The sequence below is a fragment of the Pleurodeles waltl genome, chromosome 9, assembly GCF_031143425.1.
Source record: "Pleurodeles waltl isolate 20211129_DDA chromosome 9, aPleWal1.hap1.20221129, whole genome shotgun sequence".
NCBI lineage: Eukaryota > Metazoa > Chordata > Amphibia > Caudata > Salamandridae > Pleurodeles > Pleurodeles waltl.
The window spans coordinates 433,610,395-433,631,844 of NC_090448.1; the positions used below are offsets into that span (position 1 = coordinate 433,610,395).

Sequence of the window (21,450 nt, forward strand, 5' to 3'; positions counted from 1 at the left end):
AGTACCTTGCCACTTCCCATGCCTGTTGAGACACACAATTTCTGGACCACCGAACCAACTGAATCTTGGAATGGTAGTTGGCATGCCAACTAGGCCATTGTCAAATTGCACAATGACATCTTGGCCCACCTTACCTCACTAAACTTGCAGTACCTGCCAGCAAGCAGACTGAGGACTCTATATTCACCCCTGGCACAGTGGTTGGCAAGAACTGATTACATTGTCCTGACACCCCAGATACAATGACCCTGTTGGCATGAGCTGCCTAGCTCATTTAGGTAGTAGATGACAACACAGATACCACATTGGAGGTAAGTGTCCCTCAATTCACTGACTGCATGGCATGGCCACACATCTATGATGCCAATCCTGCCCAGTTGTCTAATACCCATAGTGGACATGTATCTAACTAGTACCCATGCTACAGCCTTCCAATACTGCACACCCAGAGCCCCTATGGCAACACATATTGTAAGTGAGAGTGTGGCTGCTGTGCTGCCTTCAAGCGCCCATCCACTTCAGGGTATGCCACCACCAAAATGTGGGCCATTAGAGGGGTCAGGGTCCAACAGGCATCCCTCCCTCGTTGCGAGGATGTCCCCAGCTGGACCGCCACAGTCTCTCGGGCCCAGCATTTCAGGTCCTCACACCGCTTTCTTCAGTGGGTGCTCTGCCAGGCATAGACCACCAGGGTCTGCACTTGCTTGGCGATGACATGCCATATCCCCTTCTTCTGATGAGAGCTGACCTGCATGGGCGACACAGACAGAAGGACAAAATCATGTAGCATGGCATCACAGGGACAGCAGTGGACATCACACATCACACTACCACACATACATTTCATCAATCCACGTATCCCCAGACTCCTCACCCATGTCCATTCTCCAGTGACACTTCCTCGTCCCAAGGCCCCTGTCCCCATACGCACCACTCACAGACAGGACAGTAACATTTGCCTCACCTGCTGCTCTGGTGCCCCATACAACTGTCCATACAGGGGTAGGACCCCATCCACGAGCTTCTCCAATTCCTCCTGGGTGAAGGCTGGAGCCCTATCTCCTGCAGGACGTGGCATCTTGGCTACCAGAATCAGAACACAGAAGCTGATGCAATGAAGGTCTTCTGTGCACAAGTGTCAGGGCATGAAATGGTGGTCACAGCCGCCGTGGTCATCACCGTCACTGCTGACGGTGATCACCATTGGCTCCTGTCTCCCATAGGCAACCATGTTAACCAATGAGGAGTTGCACGGCGGTTGCGATCGCCTACCGCCATGACGTGTTATGCCGATGGAATGGGCTCACTTCCATCTGTTCTGTGCATGCAGGCTGACATTTTACATGTGCAATGTGAATTGAGGGTGCATTGAAGGTGTGTCATAGGTGACGTTTGGTGACCTGTGCAGAGCTCAACTCCGTCCACAAAGTCAATGCCGCAGATCATAATTCCTACTCCCTCCTATTCCCAGGTATGGTGGAATGTGGAGGAGGAGGAATGCTCCGGTTTACAGGCCCCTAGTCAGCCTTGCCACCCTGTAAGAGAGACACATCATTCAGACCTATTGTCTGAACCGTCAGACCATCATGGAGCTGGTTAATCAGTTGGAGCCAGATCTGTTGCCTGCCATTCGTCATCCCAATTGCATCGCTCCCACAGTACAGGTGTTGTCAGTACTCCACTTCCTTGCCTCAGGGTCATTCCAGATTACAGTGGGCTTGGCAGCAGGGATCACACAGCCCATGTTTAGCAACGTCCTGAAGGATGTATATGTGCCCTCCAAAAACATTTGCCCAGCTACATCAGGTTCCCCCAGTTTGCTGATTTGGGCACTGTCAAATCTGCCTTCCACGATTTGGCACATGTACCTCATGTGATAGGGGCTATTGATGACACCCAAATTGCACTGGTGCAACCCAGGAGGAGTGAGCAACTGTATAGGAACCATAAAAACGTTTATTCCACCAATGTGCAGGTGGCGTGTCTCGCTGACCAATATACCACACAAGTGACGGCCAAGTTCCCTGGTTCTGTGCATGACTCCTACATTCTGTGGAACAGCACCGTCCCACCGATGATGGCACTATTACGGAGGGACCGGGCCTGGCTCATCGATATGTATCCTTTCATATGTGTGCCCCTCTGCTCTCAACATTCTTCACGACCTGCCCTATCACCCTCCCGGACTTGACATGGCTCTTACCTCTATGCACCCAGGTGACTCTGGTTATCCCAACCTTCCCTGGCTACTGACACCCGTGAGGCATCCAACTACTGCTGCTGAAAACAGTTTCAATGAGGCCCACGGTAGGACAAGACAAGTCATTGAGAGGACCTCGGTGTCTGCACATCTCCGGAGGTGCACTACTCTACAAACCACAGAAAGTGTGCCAGATCATTGTCGCCTGCTGCATGCTACACAATTTGGCCCTAGGATGTCACATCACATTGATGGATATAGAGGAGGTAGCAGCTGTACCAGTGGCTGATGTAGGAGACATGGGGAGTGATGAGTAGGAAGATGATGTGGATGCAGCTGACTCCAGAGCAGAGCTGATAGGACAATACTTCCACTGAGATACAGGTATATGTCGATTGTCTTGTATGTGACCTGTACAACTGTCTGCCTTGGGCCATGCTACCACCTGGTGTCTCTAATCACTGGAGGTATTGGGTGCAGCTCTAACTCTGGGTGGGTTGGGGGGGTGGGTTACATGTGCCCATGAGTTGGGTTCTTACTGTGCACAAGTCAGTGCTATTCTCAGCCTGCTGTTGTGTTGCTGCACTTGTGACATCTATGTGCATGACCATTTTTGCCTGAACTGGCAGATCCAGTGCAATGTATGTGCTACACTAAATGGTTTCTCTGTATTGCATCCTATCCTGGGAGTCGACATTGGGGGCTGTGCAAAATTACTGTTGTGGCAGTGGGAACTGCCTCACGTCTGGATCTCTTTGGTGTGAGGGAGGGACCATTGGGGAGGTATGTCTTGGGAATGTGGGTTTGTTATGGGAATATGGTTGGGGACTTGACTTGTCATCTCAGCCTTGGCTTCCTGTAAATACAGTGCATGTGTGCTGAGTTGGCATATGTGACTCCTATAGTGATTGATGTCCCTGTCTTGTTCTACTTTCAGGACATTGTTGTGGTGCACTCTGGTCCCTGCCTCATCTGTTGTCTCCCTTGGCATATGTCTCCAGCCACTGCATGCTCCACTGTAATCGTTGGTGCATGTTGCTCCCTATTCTGTCACTCTCACATACATTGGCAGGACAATGGGTTGACTGTTGCATAAGTAATGGCAATATCTTTTGTACTCATTACAATTAAAGATGTAGGCAGTAACTGTGCTCAATGGTGTTTATTTGGGAGGAAAAAGTGCAAAGGGTGGTGAGTGGGGTCATGGTGGGTGGGATCATCAGAGTACTTAGGCCAGCTGTGGGTAGTCGAAAACCAGTATGGTGGCCTTGTGACAACAGAGAGAGGACAGTGGACACTCAACACGGTGTCTCAATGACACACAAGGGAGAATGTTCAGGAGAGGGTCACTTCCTGGCGGTGGTCTTGACATCAGTTCCAGCATGATGTCTCGTTGGATGTTCTTGCTTGCATGGGGGATCCTCAGCTACAGGTGTAGGGGTGCTGGTGTCCTGCACGTTTTGGGGCAGGACCTCCATGCCACTAGCTGCCGCTGACGTGGCCGGCTCAGATGGGTTGTGGCTATTCGAAGGGGCATGCTGGTGGGAGGTGGACTCACGCAGGATGGTGGTGAATTCCTTCAGCACTCTTGTTATGGAGGCCATGTTGGCATTGTGGGTCTGACACTACTTCATGGCATCCTAATAGTGTTCACTCTGCAGCCTCTGGGTCTCCTGCACAGTGGTGAGGATCTGAGCCATAGTGTCCTGGGTTTGGTGGTATGCACCCAGGATCTGGGTGAGGGCCTCCCGGCCAGTCTTGTGTTGTGGCTACCCCTTCCCTTGGACCACAGTTCCCTTCCCATTACCCCTAGCCCCCTGTGTCTGTGCCCCTGGCACAGTGTGCCCACTCCCAGTAGCACCAGCCCTTTCATTGTCCGGGGTGTGTGCCCTTGACTCTGGCCCCTGTCCTGTGGGGCACACTTCTGATTGAGAAGTCCCTGGGACACAGATTTGGGGAGGAGGGGCTGGCTGAGGTGTTATAGCCACATGGGAGCAGGTGTCCGGTGTGTCCAGGGTTGGGCTGCTGGGAATGGACTGATCAGTTGCCCCCATATGGCACAGGCAAGTCATCCCCATCCAGACATCCACTGGGGACTTCATCCGGGTGAGGGCCGTCTGACCCTGGCATCCTTTGCAGGGTGGCAGTGGCTGGGTTGCCTGTGGATGGAAAGGGGGAGAGTTTGTATTTGGATGTGTAGTTGTCATTTCCATGGTGTGGTGCATGATGTCATTGACAGCTGTAGCACTGCAGACATTGATTTGGGTATGGGAATTGTGCTATGGTTTCCATGTGCCATGGTGGGTTGTGGATGGTGGTTGGCACTTCTGTAATTGCTATGTTTTGGGACGCTGTCACAGCAACCAGTAGGTGTCGGCTGTGGTATGGTTGTCCATGCAGGTATTCCACTGTGAAGAAGGACTGTGATTATTTGCTGTATGAGGAGTGATGCATTGTGGGAGCTGTGGTTCTTCACATTGTAATTGTTATTCGTGCATTGGGGGAGTGTGTGGGGATTGTGGGAGAGGGGTAGTGTGGCATGCAGGGGAGGGGTGTGGGGTGATTGGGGGGATGCAGTATTGCGGGATGGTGTGGATTGGGGAGTGGTAGGGAGCCATGCAGGACAGGAGTGGTTGGTGCCTGGGTGGTATTGTTGACTTACCAGAGTCAAGACCTCCGATGATACCAGTAATGCCCTCCGATACATGGTGTCCAAGACCTTCTCCTCCCAGGATGTCAACTCAAGGGGAGGAGGTGGGGGCCCACTGCTAGTCTTGTTCAGGGTGATCTGGTGACTGGATGCCATGGAACGGACCTTCCCCCCAAAGTCGTTCCACCTCTTCCTGATATCCTCCCTTGTGCATGGATAGGTGCAGACTGAGTTGACCCTGTCTACGATCCTCTGCCATTACTCTGTTTTCCTGACCAATGATGTTTGCTGGACCTGGGCTCCCATCAGTTGTGGATCTACTCTGAGGATTTCGTCCATCATGACCCGCAACTCATTGTCTGTGAACCATGGGTGCTTCTGGCATGACATGTTGTTGGGGAGGGTTGTGCTGTGCGGGTAGGATGCAGAGGTGGAGATTGGTGGTGTGGGGGTGTTTGGATGCGGATGCTGGTGTGTTGTGGTGGTGGTGTGTGCAAAGTGTGCAATGTGAAGGTGTTTGTATTGTATGGGATGTGCTTCGTGGCTCATGGCTCTGTGGCTGGTCGTAGGAATCGCAAGGGATTGTGGGTGTTTGTGGGGGGGTGTTTTATAGTACTGTGAACAGGTGTGTGTGGTGTGTGTATGTGTTTCAGGTGTGGGGTATTTGAACTGTCCAATGTGGTGTTGGCTACTATTGGCAGTGCCTTTGGTTTACCTCCGTGCATGTGAAAACTGACTTGTAATAGGGTGGTCGGAATGGTGTTGGCGAGGCAGGACCAGTGGACAGTCACTCTTTCACCGTTGGTCGGCCTGGCAGTGTTGGTTTTGTGGCTGGATTTGGGCGGTTTGTTCTTTGTGACTCGTAATACAGCAGGTGTTGTACTGCCACCACTGGTGGTATGGTGGTATTATTTCACATGGCCGAAGGCCGCCAAACTCTTAATGAGGGCCTAAATGTTTTCTTGCATTCAGAAATCAAAAGCGCCAATCTGGACATCTGGTCACACTCGACCGGAGCAAGGTCAAAAGTTGAGACCGACCACAATAAAGCTCTGCTCGGCTACACTGAGTGGGAGGCCACGGTCAAAGTTTTACCTTCACACTTAGAACATTTTTTGTAGATTTCTCACTGACTGGGATGAAGTCACAATTTGAGGCTGACCTTGCTGAAGCCCTCTTCATTGCAGGAGGCCTTGGTCAAATGTGCTACGTTCGTACTTAGAAACTTTTTCAGGAAGGAAATCTTCACCCGGGACCAGTTGAAAATTAAAACCGACCTGGATGGAGCCCTCCTTGGATAAACTGCGCGGGAAGCCTCAAACTTTTACCTCTGCTTGACGGATCACTCTGAAAATGTCAAGACAACAACTAAAATGAGTGGGTTATATATATCTATATCTATATCTATATCTATATATATATATATATATATATATATATATATGTATGTTTATATTACCTAGTGGTGGTTGCCACTAGGTAGTTATAGTTAAGACCATGTTTCCATAAAAAAATAATTTTGGCTTGCCTTTATCTTTGGCGCTGTTTGACGAATCTTCTTGAAATTTTCCCGAAAAAGTGTCACGGTTACTCTTGTTGTACACGGAAAGCTTTGGGGTGATCCGTCAAGCGGGGCCAAGAAAAAGGAGGTGCCAAAAAAGTTGTGTTTCCCATGTTCCCATAGGACCTTTAGACATGACTACAGCCCAAACCGCTGGATGGAATTACATCAAATTTGCAAGTAAGGTAGCTTTCGGTACGCAGATTGCGCTTTCACTTATTTGCTGTAAATTTGTTCAGAAGTTTTTGAGACATTTAGGGAAATATAAATTTGTATGTCTCTGGCCGCAGAGACTTCGCAATTATTTTGTATATATTTTGCAGAAATTCATGACTTTTTGCAAGTGCACATGTGAAAAGAAGCACTGTAATTGGCTGATCGTAACCTGACTAGAAAAGTGCAGCCACCATTTTATTTCACGGGACATGGTCCCCTAAGGGTGGAAATCCTAACCGAAAGTGGCATAAGGGGTCAGGGTGAAGGTACCCTGACTCCAAGGGTGTGATATAAGTGTGATTAGGGGAACATTACTGATTTCAAATAATTCTTTATCACTGTTCATGGTATTCCTGAAAATTTGTGATTTTTTGCTAATTATTTGTGTAATTTTTGCAAATAAGAAAATATATTTAAGAAAAAACACACTCATTCATGCACTAATTCATTCACTCATAAATACACTCAGAGACTAATGCACCCACTCACACACCCACTCAGACACTCATGCACCCACTCAGACCCATTCATAGACTCACACACCCACTTTCAGGCGCACTCACAAACACACACACACTCACAGATCGTTTAATAGAAGCAGGCCCTGTGGCCAACCTGCACTGAGCATGGCCAAAGGGCATGTGTGGAGCAGGGTTGGGTGGTTATAGGTGGTTATAGGGGCTTGGCTGCAAGGCCGTTGGAGTAACGTATTTAAATTCAGACATAGAAATTCACTGAAAAAAACAAAGATTACAGGTACGCTAAAGTTAGGTTCTGAATTTACTCACACAAAACCATAGAAATTCAGCAGTTATAGTTAGAGTTCTTTCAAGTAACTATAACTCGTGCACTAAGGTAACTATAACTCAGGCCTTCACCCTGCACAGCTAATTACTGGTTGATGCAGCAGATAACATCAGAACTCCCCTCGACTGCAGAGAAAATGTAGCCCTGATCTTCCTAGACCGCTCCGATGTGTTCAACACCATCTCCTACCACACCCTCATCGACAGACTCTGCAGAATCGGCATACAGTAAAACACCTCTCAAATGGATCACCTCTTTCCTTAGAGAAACGTACTCAGACCATCCAACTACCTCCCTTCATCTTTTGCACCCAAAAACATCATATGCGGCGTACCCCTAGGATCATCCTTCAGCCCCACCCTGTTCAACATTTACATGACCACCCTTGCAGACATCGTCAGATCCCACAGACTCAACATAATATCCAACGCAGACAACACTCAACTAATCCTCTCGTTCACTGAGGACCCATTTAACACCAAAACCAACTTCTGCAACACCATGACCAAAGTAGCTAAATAGATGAGAGACAACTGCCTCAAATTCCACTCTGACAAAACAGAAGCACTGATCTTCAGAAAGAACACCTTCATAAGGGACCACAGCTGGTGGCCAGCAGAACTCGGACCAACATCCACAATGACAGACTACATGCTCAACCTTGGCATCATCCTCGACAGCCAACTGACAATGAAACAACAAGTCAATGCAGTTGCCTCCTCCTGCTTCAACACCCTCCACATACTTTGCAGAATTTTCAGATTGATCTCGATCAACACCGGAAAGACCATCATGCAGGCCCTCATCACCAGCCACCTCGACTGCGGCAAAGCTCTATATGCTGGAATCTCCACCAAGCTCCTTAGAAGACTTTAAATCACACAGAAAACTGTAGCCAGACTCACCCTGAACCTCACCAAAAGGACCCACAGCACCTGCTACCTCAGAGACCTCCTCTGGCATCCCATCCAGAAGAGATGCCAGTTCAAGATCCTCACGCTCATCTACAAAGCTCTAAATGACCAAGGACCATCCTACATAAAACCTTGACTGAGATTCCATCTCCCCACAAGACACCTTCGCTCCGCCTCATGTATCCTTGCACACCCCCACATCCATCGCAGCTGCAGCAGGGGCTGCTCCTTCTCTTTCATTGCCGCCAAGACCTGCAACCTACCTCTCCACCTTCTAACAGCACCCTCCCTAACAGACTTCAAAAAGAAACTCAAGACATGGCTTTTTGACAGAGACACAGCACCCTTGGCACTGAGATACCCCTAGGGGTGACAGTGCTGCGCTATGCAAATGCTGATTGATTGAGGCTTTGACCTGGTAAAGGTATGATAAGGAAGGAGGAAAACAAATTGGAAAAGAGAGACAAAGGAGGAAAACGGGAACAAAACAGACTCTGCAAGAGTAGGATGGTGAAAGAAAGATGCATGAGATGGAATGAAAACTAGGCAGCCTTAGTGTTGCAGAAACCAGGCATTTGGTGAGACAGTGGCATGCTTCTATTAGGAACTGAGTTCCTACACTTAATCATTACACAAATTAATCATTGCGGGCTCTTATTAATTTACTACACCCAATGTATGTGTGTGGGAAGCTTGCACCTGCATTATCTGCATCCTTGTTGGGCCTTATATTTTCCTGTAGTGCATAGCGAAAGACTTTCAGCTATTAGCATTTTCAATGTGTGCATCCGAAAAGCCTAACATTGTGTTGTATTGATGAAATATATTGTTCAGTCTTACATCCCGAGGAAGCATCTGCTGAGTAGGGTCCACATTAGGAGTGGACTTGTTAATTGGGGTTTGCCTATGGTACCTCCAGTTACTGCAGAGGTCACAATTGGGAGTTTAGTGGCTAACACTGCACTCCCTCCGTTTTAACCACGACATATTTTGGCATGTCGAACTGACAAAATTTATCAAGTGAAAGTTCCCAATAATTATTGGTACATGCGGATGTTGGTGTGTTAAGCACAAAAAACTGCATGTTATTCTCTTTTTTCGAGGAAAAGCTTCTGTTATGCATCGGACCTGACAAATTCTGATTCATTAAAGTAGGATTTTGGCGGGTCCTATATGTATCGACCACAACATTGAGCCTAAGGTTTCATCAAATTTACGGTGAATCTGAGTAGTGCAGTTTACAATTTTTTGGACGACTGTTCTTTTTCGTTTCAGGTCAGCCCATCGATCCAACTTTTGGATTTAGCGCAGCTGGCTCCAACATCATCTGCAGCCTTGTCTTTGGAGATCGCTTCGAATACGAAGATAAGGAGTTTCTCAACCTGCTCTACCTGATCAACAACAACTGGCACCTAATGAGCTCCACATGGGGACAGGTACATTTTTTCATGTAAGACCGACTGACAGGACCACTCCTGGGATTCAATTACATTACGAAACTGAAGGATCATAGGAAAATTGTGTTACTAAGTCATCCTGTAGATACTTTACAGCACGATCGTCCAACAATCTCTGGGTGACTTTATTAGCAACCAAATTAAGTTTGAAATCAATTATTAAAAAAATGTTTCTGAGAATACACAATAAGTTAATTAATATGGCAAGTGTAACTTTGGTGTGTCTGCACTGTGTACAATCGCAGACCAAAAACTGCCGCCTGTCACCTAGGAACGCACTGTGCCTAGCTGAAGCGTATAGCAACTATGGATATAGAAGAATTATTGTACGTGCTTCGAATGACATGTACCTCAAGCTGCTAAATATTTTTTAAAGGAACAAACTAACGAGAACAGGAGACAAAGGGCTGAACGTTTTTTTCTGTTAGAGGTATCAGCAAGTGTATAGAAGATATACACTATTTGGTACACCACTCAGATTTCATAACTATAGAATCCCACAGACACTGTCAACCAATTTGCTTTTCTGATGGCAGCAATGGAACAGGAGAAGTTGCAGGGAAATATCAACAACTACAAAGGAATGTCAATATAATAAAACATGTTCTTAGTGAAGCAAAAGCTGGAACTCTGAGGACTGCCCCACTTGCATCCGATGACTGCATCGGTGAGACCAGGGTCGCAGTGCGAAGCAGGGCAATGTGACTCAGTGTGGCATCGGTGTAGGAGGCTGGCCTGGCTTGTATTGGGTACCAGAGGTACTTACACCTTGTGCCAGGTCCAGTTATCCCTTATTAGGGTACAAGAGGTGTTTCTAGCAGCTTAGACTGATAGAAGGTAGCTATGGCAAAGCAGCTTAGGCTGAACTAAGAGACATGCAAAGCTCCTCCTATACCACTTATATCATATGCACAATATCATAAGAAAACACAATACACAGAGTTACTAAAAATAAAGGTACTTTATTTTTATGACAATATGCCACATGTATCTCAGTGAGTACCCTCAGTAAGAAGGTAAGTAATATACACAAGTTATATGTACACAAACCAAAATTAGGTAAGTAAGAGCAAGAACAGTAATGCAAACAGTGTGGGATTACAATAGGTTGCAACAGGATCACATAGGTATAGGGTCAACACAAACCATATACTCCAAAAGTGGAATGCGAACCACGAATGGACCCCAGACCTATGTGAGCTTGTAGAGGGTTGCAGAGACTGTAAGAAAACAGTGAGGGTTAGAAAAATACCCCACCACAAGACCCTAGAAAAGTAGCAGTAAAGTACACCTACTATCCCCAGAGAGCACAGAAGTCGTGATAGGGTAATTCTGCAGGAAGAACAAACACCAGAAGTGCACTGACAACAGATTTCCAGACCTGAGTACCTGTAAGATAAGGGGACCAAGTCCAATAGTCGCGACAGTGTCCGGGGGGCAGGAGCCCAGGAAACCCCAGCTGAAGGTGCAAGGAAGCTGCCACCGGTTGGAAGAAGCTTGGAGTTCTGCAAGAAAGAAGAGGACTAGGAACTTCTCCTTTGGAAGACAAATGTCCCACATGGCGATGAAGCACGCAGAAAGACCGCAAACAAGCCTTGCTAGCTGCAAGGGTCGCGGTAGAGGTTTTTGGGTGCTGCTGAGGACCAGGAAGGACCACGATGTTGCCACTTAGAGGAGAATACAGAGGGGGCACTCAGCAACTCAGAGAGCCCTCACAGAAGCAGGCAGCACTCGCAGAAGTACCCCAATAGGCACCTGGAAGAAGAGTCAACCGGAGTCCACACAAAGTTACAAAAGGGGGTCCCACGACGCCAGAGGGCAACTCAGAAGGTTGTGCACTGCAGGACGGAGTGCTGGGGACCCAGGCTTGGCTGTGCATGAAGGAAATCCTGGAAGAGTGCGCAGGAGCCGGAGCAGCTGCAAATCACGTGGTACACAGCTTTGCAGTCTAGCGTGGGGAGGCAAGGACTTACCTCCACCAAACTTGGACTGAAGAGTCACTGGACTGTGGGAGTCACTTGGACAGAGTTGCTGTGTTCCAGGGACCACGCTCGTCAGGATGAGAGGGGACCCAGAGGACCAGTGTTGCAGTCTTTTGGTGCCTGCGTTAGCAGGGGGAAGATTCCATTGACCCACGGGAGATTTTTTCGGAGCTTCTAGTGGAGGGTGAAGGCAGGCTACCCCCAGAGCATGCACCACCAGGAAACAGTCAAGAAAGCCAGCAGGATTAGGCGCTACAATGTTGCTGGTAGTCGTCTTGCTACTTTGTTGCGGTTTTGCAGGCGTCCTGGAGCAGTCAGCGGTCGATCCTTGGTAGAAGGTGAAGAGGGAGATGCAGAGGAACTCTGGTGAGCTCTTGCATTTGTTATCTGAAGAATTCCTCAAAGCAGAGACCCTAAATAGCCAGGAAAGGAGGTTTGGCTACCAAATTAGGAGGATTGGCTACCAAGAGAGGTAAGAGCCTATCAGAAGGAGCCTCTGACATCACCTGCTGGCACTGGCCACTCAGAGCAGTCTAGTGTGCCCATAACACCTCTGTTTCCATGATGGCAGATGTCCGGGACACACTGGAGGAGCTCTGGGCACCTCCCCTGGGAGGTACTGGTCAGGGGAGTGGTCACTCCCCTTTCCTTTGTCCAGTTTCACGCCAGAGCAGGGCTGGGGGGTCTCTGAACCGGTGTAGACTGGCTTATGTAGAGATGGGCACCATATGTGCCCATCAAAGCATTTCCAGAGGCTGGGGGAGGCTACTCCTCCCCAGCCCTTCACACCTATTTCCAAAGGGAGAGGGTGTAACACCCTCTCTCAGAGGAAATCTTTTGTTCTGCCTTCCTGGACCAGGGCTGCCTGGACCCCAGGAGGGCAGAAACCTGTCTGAGGGGTTGGCAGCAGCAGCAGTGGACACCCCAGAAAGGCAGTTTGGCAGTACTCGGGTTCTGTGCTAGAGACCCGGGGGATCATGGAATTTTCCCCCCAATACCAGAATGGTATTGGGGGGACAATTCCATGATCTTAGACATGTTACATGGCCATGTTCGGAGTTACCATTGCGACGCTATACATAGGTAGTGACCTGTGTATAGTGCACGCGTGTAATGGTGTCCCCGCACTCACAAAGTCCGGGGAATTTGCCCTGAACGATGTGGGGGCACCTTGGCTAGTGCCAGGGTGCCCACACACTCAGTAATTTGGCACCCAACCTTCACTAAGTGAAGGTTAGACATATAGGTGACTTATAAATTACTTATGTGCAGTGGTAAATGGCTGTGAAATAACGTGGATGTTATTTCACTCTGGCTGCAGTGGCTGGCCTGTGTAAGAATTGTCAGAGCACCCTATGGGTGGCAAAAGAAATGCTGCAGCCCATAGGGATCTCCTGGAACCCCAATACCCTGGGTACCTCAGTATCATATACAAGGGAATTATATGGGTGTACCAGTATGCCAATGTGAATTGGTAAATTTCGTCACTAGCATGTTAGGGACAAATTTGGAAAGCAGAGAGAGCATAACCACTGAGGTTCTGGTTAGCAGAGCCTCAGTGAGACAGTTAGGCATCACACAGGGAACACATACAGGGCACATACTTATGAGCACTGGGGCCCTGCCTGGCAGGGTCCCAGTGACACACAGACTAAAACAACATATATACAGTGAAATATGGGGGTAACATGCCAGGCAAGATGTTACTATCCTACACAACCCCCCCAAACGAAGGACAATAAGACTAGCCATGACCTGATGAGTCTTCATTGTCTAAGTGGAAATATCTGGAGAGGCCATCTGCATTGGAGTGGGTACTCCCAGATCTATGTTCCACTGTATAGTCCCTTCCCTGTAGAGATATGGACCACCTCAACAATTTAGGGTTTTCACCCTTCATTTGTTTTAGCCAAAGTAGAGGTTTGTGGTCTCTCTGAACAATAAAGTGAGTGCCAAACAGGTATGGCCTCAACTTTTTCAGTGCCCAGACCACAGCAAAGGCCTCCTTCTCTATGACAGACCAACGCTTTTCTCTTGGGGTCAACCTTCTGTTGAGAAAAGCAACTGGTTGATCCTGGCCCTCAGAATTCAGTTGTGATAAGACTGCCCCTACCCCTAATTCAGATGCATCAGTTTGAACAATGAATTTCTTGGAGTAACATAGTTTTTTCAGGACAGGTGCAGAGCACATGGCCTGTTTGAGCTCCTCAAACGCTTTCTGACAGCTAGCTGTCCATAATACCTTTTTAGGCATTTTCTTACTTGTGAGATCATTAAGAGGGCCTGCTATGGAGCCATAGTTATTAATGAATCTCCTGTAATACCCTGTGAGGCCTAAGAAGGCTCTCACCTGGGTCTGAGTTGTAGAGGGAACCCAATCCATGATTGTCTGGATTTTCCCCTGTACTGGTGCAATCTGTTCTTCACCTACCAGGTGTCCCAGATACACCACCTTACCCTGCCCTATCTGGAACTTTGAGGCCTTAATAGTGAGGCCTTCCTTTTGCAGGACCTCCAAAACTTTCCAAAGTTGGACCAGGTGCTCATCCCGGGTGGAGCTAAAGACAGCAATATCATCGAGATATGCTGCACTAAAAGCCTCCAACCCTTGCAGGACTGAGTTTACCAACCTCTGAAAAGTGGCAGGTGCATTTTTCAACCCAAAGGGTATCACTGTAAATTGGTAGTGCCCTCCTATAGTTGAAAATGCAGTATTTGATTTAGCATCCTCAGCCAATTTGATCTGCCAATACCCTGCAGTCAAATCAATGGTGCTAAGATACTTGGCAGATGCCAGTGTACCAATGAGCTCATCTGCCCTGGGTATAGGTTGAGCATCAGTTTTTGTTACCTGATTGAGACCTCTGTAGTCTACACAAAACCTCATCTCCCTTTTTCCATCTTTTGAGTGAGGCTTTGGTACAAGCACCACTGGGCTAGCCCATGGGCTTTCAGAAGGTTCATTTACTCATAGATCCAACATCTTCTGTACCTCTTGTTTTATGCAGTCCCTGACATGGTCAGGCTGCCTATAAATCTTACTCTTGACAGGCAGGCTGTCACCAATATCAATTGTGTGTTCACACCAGGATGTTGTACCTGGCACAATTGAAAAGAGGTCAGAAAACTGTCCTGGGAGATTTATGCAGTTGTCTTTCTGTTCTGCAGTCAGACAATCTGCCAAAACTACTCCCTCCACTAAAGCATCAGTTTCAGTGGTGGAAAAGAGATCAGGGAGAGGGTCACTCTCTTCTTCCTGTCCCTCATATGTTGCCATGAGCAGGGTGAGATAAGCGCTGTCATAGTAGGGTTTTAAGCGGTTGACATGAATCACCCTAAGGGGACTCCTGCAAGTGCCCAGGTCTACCAGATAGGTAACCTTACCCTTTTTCTCAACAATGATATGGGGACCACTCCATTTGTCCTGGAGTGCTCTTGGGGCCACAGGCTCCAATACCCACACCTTCTGTCCTGTTTGGTACTGGATCAGAACAGCCTTCTGGTCATGCCATTGCTTTTGCAGCTCCTGGCTGGCCTGAAGGTTTTTACTGGCCTTTTTCATGTACTCGGCCAATCTGGATCTTACGCCAAGTACATAGTCCACTATGTCCTGTTTAGGAGCTTTTAAAAGTTGTTCCCAACCCTCCTTCACAAGAGTGAGTGGACCTCTTACAGGGTGCCCAAAGAGGAGTTCAAAGGGGCTGAAGCCCACTCCTTTCTGGGGTACCTCCCTGTAAGCAAAAAGGAGGCAAGGTAACAGGACATCCCATCTCCTCCTGAGTTTTTCAGGGAGTCCCATTATCATACCTTTGAGAGTTTTATTAAACTTCTCTTCCAGTCAATTAGTCTGTGGATGGTAAGGCGTGGTGAACTTGTAGGTAACACCACACTCCTTCCACATTGCTTTCAAGTATGCAGACATGAAGTTGCTACCCCTGTCTGATACAACCTCTTTAGGGAAACCCACTCTGGAAAAGATTCCCAGGAGGGCCTCTGCCACTGCAGGTGCTGTAGTGGTCTTTAGAGGAATTGCTTCAGGGTATCTTGTGGTATGGTCCACAACCACCAAGATAAACCTATTGCCTGAAGCAGTAGGAGGGTCAAGGGGGCCAACTATGTCAACCCCTACCCTTTCAAAGGGCATCCCAACCACAGGTAGTGGAATAAGGGAGGCCTTTGGAGTGCCACCAGTCTTGCCACTGGCTTGGCAGGTCACACAAGAATTGCAAAAATCTTTAGTGTCCTCTGACATCCCAGGCCAGTGAAACAGGGGGACAAGTCTCTCCCATGTTTTGATCTGGCCCAAATGCCCAGCCAAAGGAATGTCATGTGCAAGAGTTAGGGAGAACTCTCTGTACTGCAGGGGAATGACCAATCTCCTGGCTGCTCCAGGTTTTGGGTCCCTTGCCTCTGTGTACAAGAGGTTGTCCTCCCAGTAAACTCTATGTGAGTCACTGACATCCCCATTTTGCTGCTTGACAGCTTGCTTTCTGAGACCCTTTAATGTGGGACAGGTTTGCTGTGCCACACTCAGCTCTTCCCTGGCAGCCCCCCCTCCACCCAAAAGCTCAGCAGTGTCTGCTGCCAGCTCATCCGGTGAAGGTTCTGCACTGGGAGGACATTCTTCTTTCTCAGAAGGAGAATCATCTGTAGAGGGAGGGATAGTGGGTAGGGATTTATCCTTGTTACCCCTAGTTTTAGGGAGCACTTGGTCCATTGTTCCAGGATCCATGTTACCCTGTCCTTTTCGCTTTTTGGCCTGAACCCTTGTTAAAGCAAAAATATGCCCAGGAATGCCCAGCATTGCTGCATGAGCCTCCAACTCTACTTCTGCCCAAGCTGATGCCTCTAAATCATTCCCTAGTAGACAGTCTACAGGTAAATCTGAGGCAACCACAACTTTCTTTGGACCAGTAACACCCCCCCCCCCCCAGTTGAGATTCACAACAGCCATGGGGTGGCTAATAGTGTTGCTATGAGCGTCTGTCACTTGGTACTGCTGACCAAGTAGGTGTTGTTCAGGGTGGACCAGTTTCTCTATGACCATAGTAACACTGGCAACTGTGTCCCTGTAGGCCTGAACCTCAACACCATTTATTAGGAGAAGTTGCTTGTACTTATCCATATTAAGGGGACAAGCAACCAAGGTGACCAAATCAATGGCACCTTCAGAGACTAAAACAGCCTCTGTGGTCTCCCTAACAAGACCAACCCCAACTACATTGCCAATAGTGAGCCCAGCTACACCCTTGGATTGGCTATTTGTAGGTTTCCCACCACCTCTGCTATTACTAGGGGCACTAGAATTTGCAGCAGGGGTTGTGGTAGTGGGAGGTTTGGTGTTTTTCTTTGGACAACTGGAATCAGTTGCCCAATGGCCTTTGACTTTACACAAATAACACCAAGGCTTTTTAGGCTGACTATTGGAAGAAGATTTGGACCCACCACCCCGCCAGAGGATTGTTGTGGGCCTGATGAAGACTCAGTACTTTTACCCTCGTCCCCACCCTTGTCAGAAGACTTACCATCCTTCTTCTTGCCATCTTTGTCACCCCCTGTATGAACTTTTCTGTTCACTCTTGTTCTGACCCATTTGTCTGCCTTCTTTCCCAATTCTTGGGGAGAGGTCAGATCCGAGTCCACTAGGTATTGGTGCAACATGTCAGACACACAGCTGTTCAGAATATGCTCTCTCAGAATAAGATTATACTGGCTTTTATAGTCAGATACATTACTGCCATGTAACCACCCTTCCAAGGCCTTCACTGAACAGTCCACAAAATCTGTCCAGTCTTGAGAGGACTCTTTTCTGGTGTCTCTGAACTTAATCCTGTATTGTTCAGTGGTTAAGCCAAATCCATCCAAGAGTGCATCCTTCAATACTGTGTAATTGTTAGTTTCACTTTCTCTAACAGTAAGTAGCCTATCCCTACCCTTTCCATTGAAAGATAGCCACAAAATAGCAGCCCACTGCCTTTGAGGGACCCCCTGTACCATACAGGCCCTCTCAAGTGCAGCAAACCACTTGTTGATGTCCTCCACCTCCTTGTAAGGGGGGACTATCTTGTGCAGATTCCTGGAATCATGCTTTCTAACAGGACTACTTTCAAGAATACTGCTGCTGCCACCATGGGGCCCTAACCCCAACCTCTGTCTTTCCTTTTCAATGTCTAGGGATTCCCTATCTAATGCCAGCTGTTGCTGTTTAAGCTTCAGTCTGGTCTCTTCAACCCTCACCTTTTTGAATTCCCTTTCTAACAAGTTATCCTCAGGGTGGGTGGGTTGGGAATGCTTTGACAGAGAGCGACAAGTTGGAAACTACAGAGGGGGATCTGTCCCTAACTGACTGGACCCTAGAAACTTGGCCTCTTGGAATAAAGGCTGCGCTACTGTGATGGGAACCTCTATTACTACCAACATTACTGGGTGTCCTGCTAAGGGGCAGACCCTGTTCAGAACCCTCCCCACCTTCCTCAAGGTGTTCCTCTGAGTCAGACTTTAACCTCTCATATGATGGGCCTGCTTGGGACTCATCATTTACAATAAGCGTGTTGAACAGAAACTCTTTTGTAGGGTTCTTTCCTATAACTAAACCTCTATCTAAGCAGAGACTCCTTAGGCTCTTGTAATTCAAATTGTCATAAGTTGTATTGACAGTTTTAAGAGCTGAATCTACCACAGACATGATAGCAAAAGGTTTAGAGATAGTGAGAAGAAAGAAAAAGTTTCAGAACTTTTAGAAAGCCCAGAGAGAAAAAACAATTCCTAACTTTTAGAAAACTTTTAGAAGTTTTAAGAAACTTTTCAGAACTTTGTAAAAAGTTTTAGAGGAGAAAAGCAAAACCTTTTGGTTAAGTGTACATACACTGAACTGTTTTGTATATGATTCTCTTATGAAAAGTACACAATGACAAAGTGGTAAGTAGTTACAAGTACTTATCCCATCACTGCACAACCAATGTAGGAGGCTGGCCTGGCTTGTAGTGGGTACCAGAGGTACTTACACCTTGTGCCAGGTCCAGTTATTCCCTATGTGTGTAGAAGAGGTGTTTCTAGCAGCTTAGACTGATAGAAGGTAGCTATGGCAAAGCAGCTTAGGCTGAACTAGGAGACATGCAAAGCTCCTACTATACCACTTATATCATATGCACAATATCATAAGAAAACACAATACACAGAGTTACTAAAAATAAAGGTACTTTATTTTTATGACAATTTGCCACAAGTATCTCAGTGAGTACCCTCAGTAAGAAGGTAAGTAATATACACAAGTTATATGTAGACAAACCAAAATTAGGTAAGTAAGAGCAAGAAAAGTAATGCAAACAGTGTAGAATTACAATAGGTTGCAATAGGATCACATAGGGATAGGGGAAGCACAAACCATATACTACAAAAGTGGAATGCGAACCACAAATGGACCCCAGAGCTATGTGAGCTTGTAGAGGGTCGCTGGGACTGTAAGAAAACAGTGAGGGTTAGAAAAGTACCCCACCCCAAGACCCTAAAAAGTAGGAGTAACGTACACCTACTACTCCCAGAGAGCACAGAAGTCGTGATAGGGGGATTCTGCAGGAAGAACAAACACCAGCAGTGCACTGACAACGGATCTCCGGACCTGAGTACCTGTAAGACAAGGGGATCAAGTCCAATAGTCGCGTCAGTGTCCGGGGGGGGCAGGAGTCCAGGAAACCCCAGCTGAAGGTGCAAGGAAGCGGCCAGCGGTTCAAAGAAGCTTGGAGTTCTGCAAGAAAGAAGAAGACTAGGAACTTCTCCTTTGGAAGACAGATGTCCCACGTCGTGGTGAAGCTTGCAGAAGTGTTCCCATGCAGAAAGATCGCAAACAAGCCTTGTTAGCTGCAAGGTTTGCAGTAAAGGTTTTTGGGTGCTGCTGAGGACTAGGAAGGACCAGGATGTAGCCACTTGGAGGAGGAGTCAGAGGGGGCACTCACCAACTCAGAGAACCCTCACAGAAGCAGGCAGCACCCGCAGAAGTACCCCAACAGGCACTTGGAAAAAGAGTGAACCGGAGTCCACACAAAGTTACAAAACGGGGTCCCACGACGCCGGAGGACAACTCAGAAGGTTCTGCACTGCAGGACGGAGTGCTGGGGACCCAGGCTTGGCTGTGCACGAAGGAAATCCTGGAAGAGTGCACTGGAGCTGGAGCAGCTGCAAATCACGTGGTACACAGCTTTGCAGTCTAGCGTGGGGAGGCAAGGACTTACCTCCACCAAACCTGGACTGAAGAGTCACTGGACTGTGGGCATCACTTGGACAGAGTTGCTGTGTTCCAGGGACCACGCTCGCCGGGATGAGAGGGGACCAAGAGGACCAGTGTTGCAGTCTTTTGGTGCCTGCATTAGCAGGGGGAAGATTCTGTTGACCCACTGGAGATTTCTTCGGAGCTTCTGGTGCAGGGTGAAGGCAGGCTACCCCCAGAGCATGCACCACCAGGAAAAAGTTGAGAAAGCTGGCAGGATTAGGCGCTACAATGTTGCTGGTAGCCGTCTTGCTACTTTGTTGCGGTTTTGCAGGCGTCCTGGAGCAGTCAGCGGTTGATCCTTGGTAGAAGGTGAAGAGGGAGATGCAGAGGAACTCTGGTGGGCTCTTGCATTCGTTATCTGAAGAATTCCCCAAAGCAGAGACCCTAAATAGCCAGAAAAGGAGGTTTGGCTACCAAGTTAGGAGGATTGGCTACCAAGAGAGGTAAGAGCCTATCAGAAGGAGCCTCTGACGTCACCTGCTGGCACTGGCCACTCAGAGCAGTTCAGTGTGCCCCCAACACGTCTGTTTCCAAGATGGCAGAGGACTGGGACACACTGGAGGAGCTCTGGGCACCCCCCCGGGAGGTACTGGTCAGGGGAGTGGTCACTCCCCTTTCCTTTGTCCAGTTTCGCGCCAGAGCAGGGCTGGGGGATCCCTGAACCGGTGTAGACTGGCTTATGCAGAGATGGGCATCATCTGTGCCCATCAAAGCATTTCCAGAGGCTGGGGGAGGCTACTCCTCCCCAGCCCTTCACACCTATTTCCAAAGGGAGAGGGTGTAACACCCTCTCTCAGAGGAAATCTTTTGTTCTGCCTTCCTGGGCCAGGGCTGCCTGGACCCCAGGAGGGCAGAAACCTGTCTGAGGGGTTGGCAGCAGCTGCAGTGGAAACCCCGGAAAGGCAGTTTGGCTGTACCCGGGTTCTGTGCTGGAGACCCGGGGGATCATGGAATTGTCCCCCCAATACCAGAATGGTATTGGGGGGGAAAATTCCATGATCTTAGACATGTTACATGGCCATGTTCGGAGTTACCATTGTGACGCTATACATAGGTAGTGACCTATGTATAGTGTACGTGTGTAATGGTGTCCCCGCACTCACAAAGTCCGGAGAATTTGCCCTGAATGATGTGGGGGTACCTTGGCTAGTGCCAGGGTGCCCACACACTAAGTAACTTGGCACCCAACCTTTACTAAGTGAAGGTTAGATTTATAGGTTACTTATGTGCAGTGGTAAATGGCTGTGAAATAACATGGACGTTATTTCACTCAGGCTGCAGTGGCTGGCCTGTGTAAGAATTGTCAGAGCTCCCTATGGGTGGCAAAAGAAATGCTCCTGGAACCCCAATAACCTGGGTACTTCAGTACCATATACAAGGGAATTATATGGGTGTAC

The 21,450-nt window shown here is 48.2% G+C and overlaps 1 protein-coding gene across 1 annotated transcript in view; it reads left to right on the plus strand.

Annotated features, from left to right (window-relative positions):
- The window catches only part of LOC138259480 (cytochrome P450 2F2-like), a 286,557-nt gene that overhangs the window by 137,484 nt on the left and 127,623 nt on the right, over nucleotides 1–21,450 (plus strand). The window contains exon 4 of the mRNA XM_069207250.1: nucleotides 9,624–9,784. Within this exon, the coding sequence (XP_069063351.1) occupies nucleotides 9,624–9,784 (161 nt within the window). The remainder of the gene's footprint in view (nucleotides 1–9,623; nucleotides 9,785–21,450) is intronic.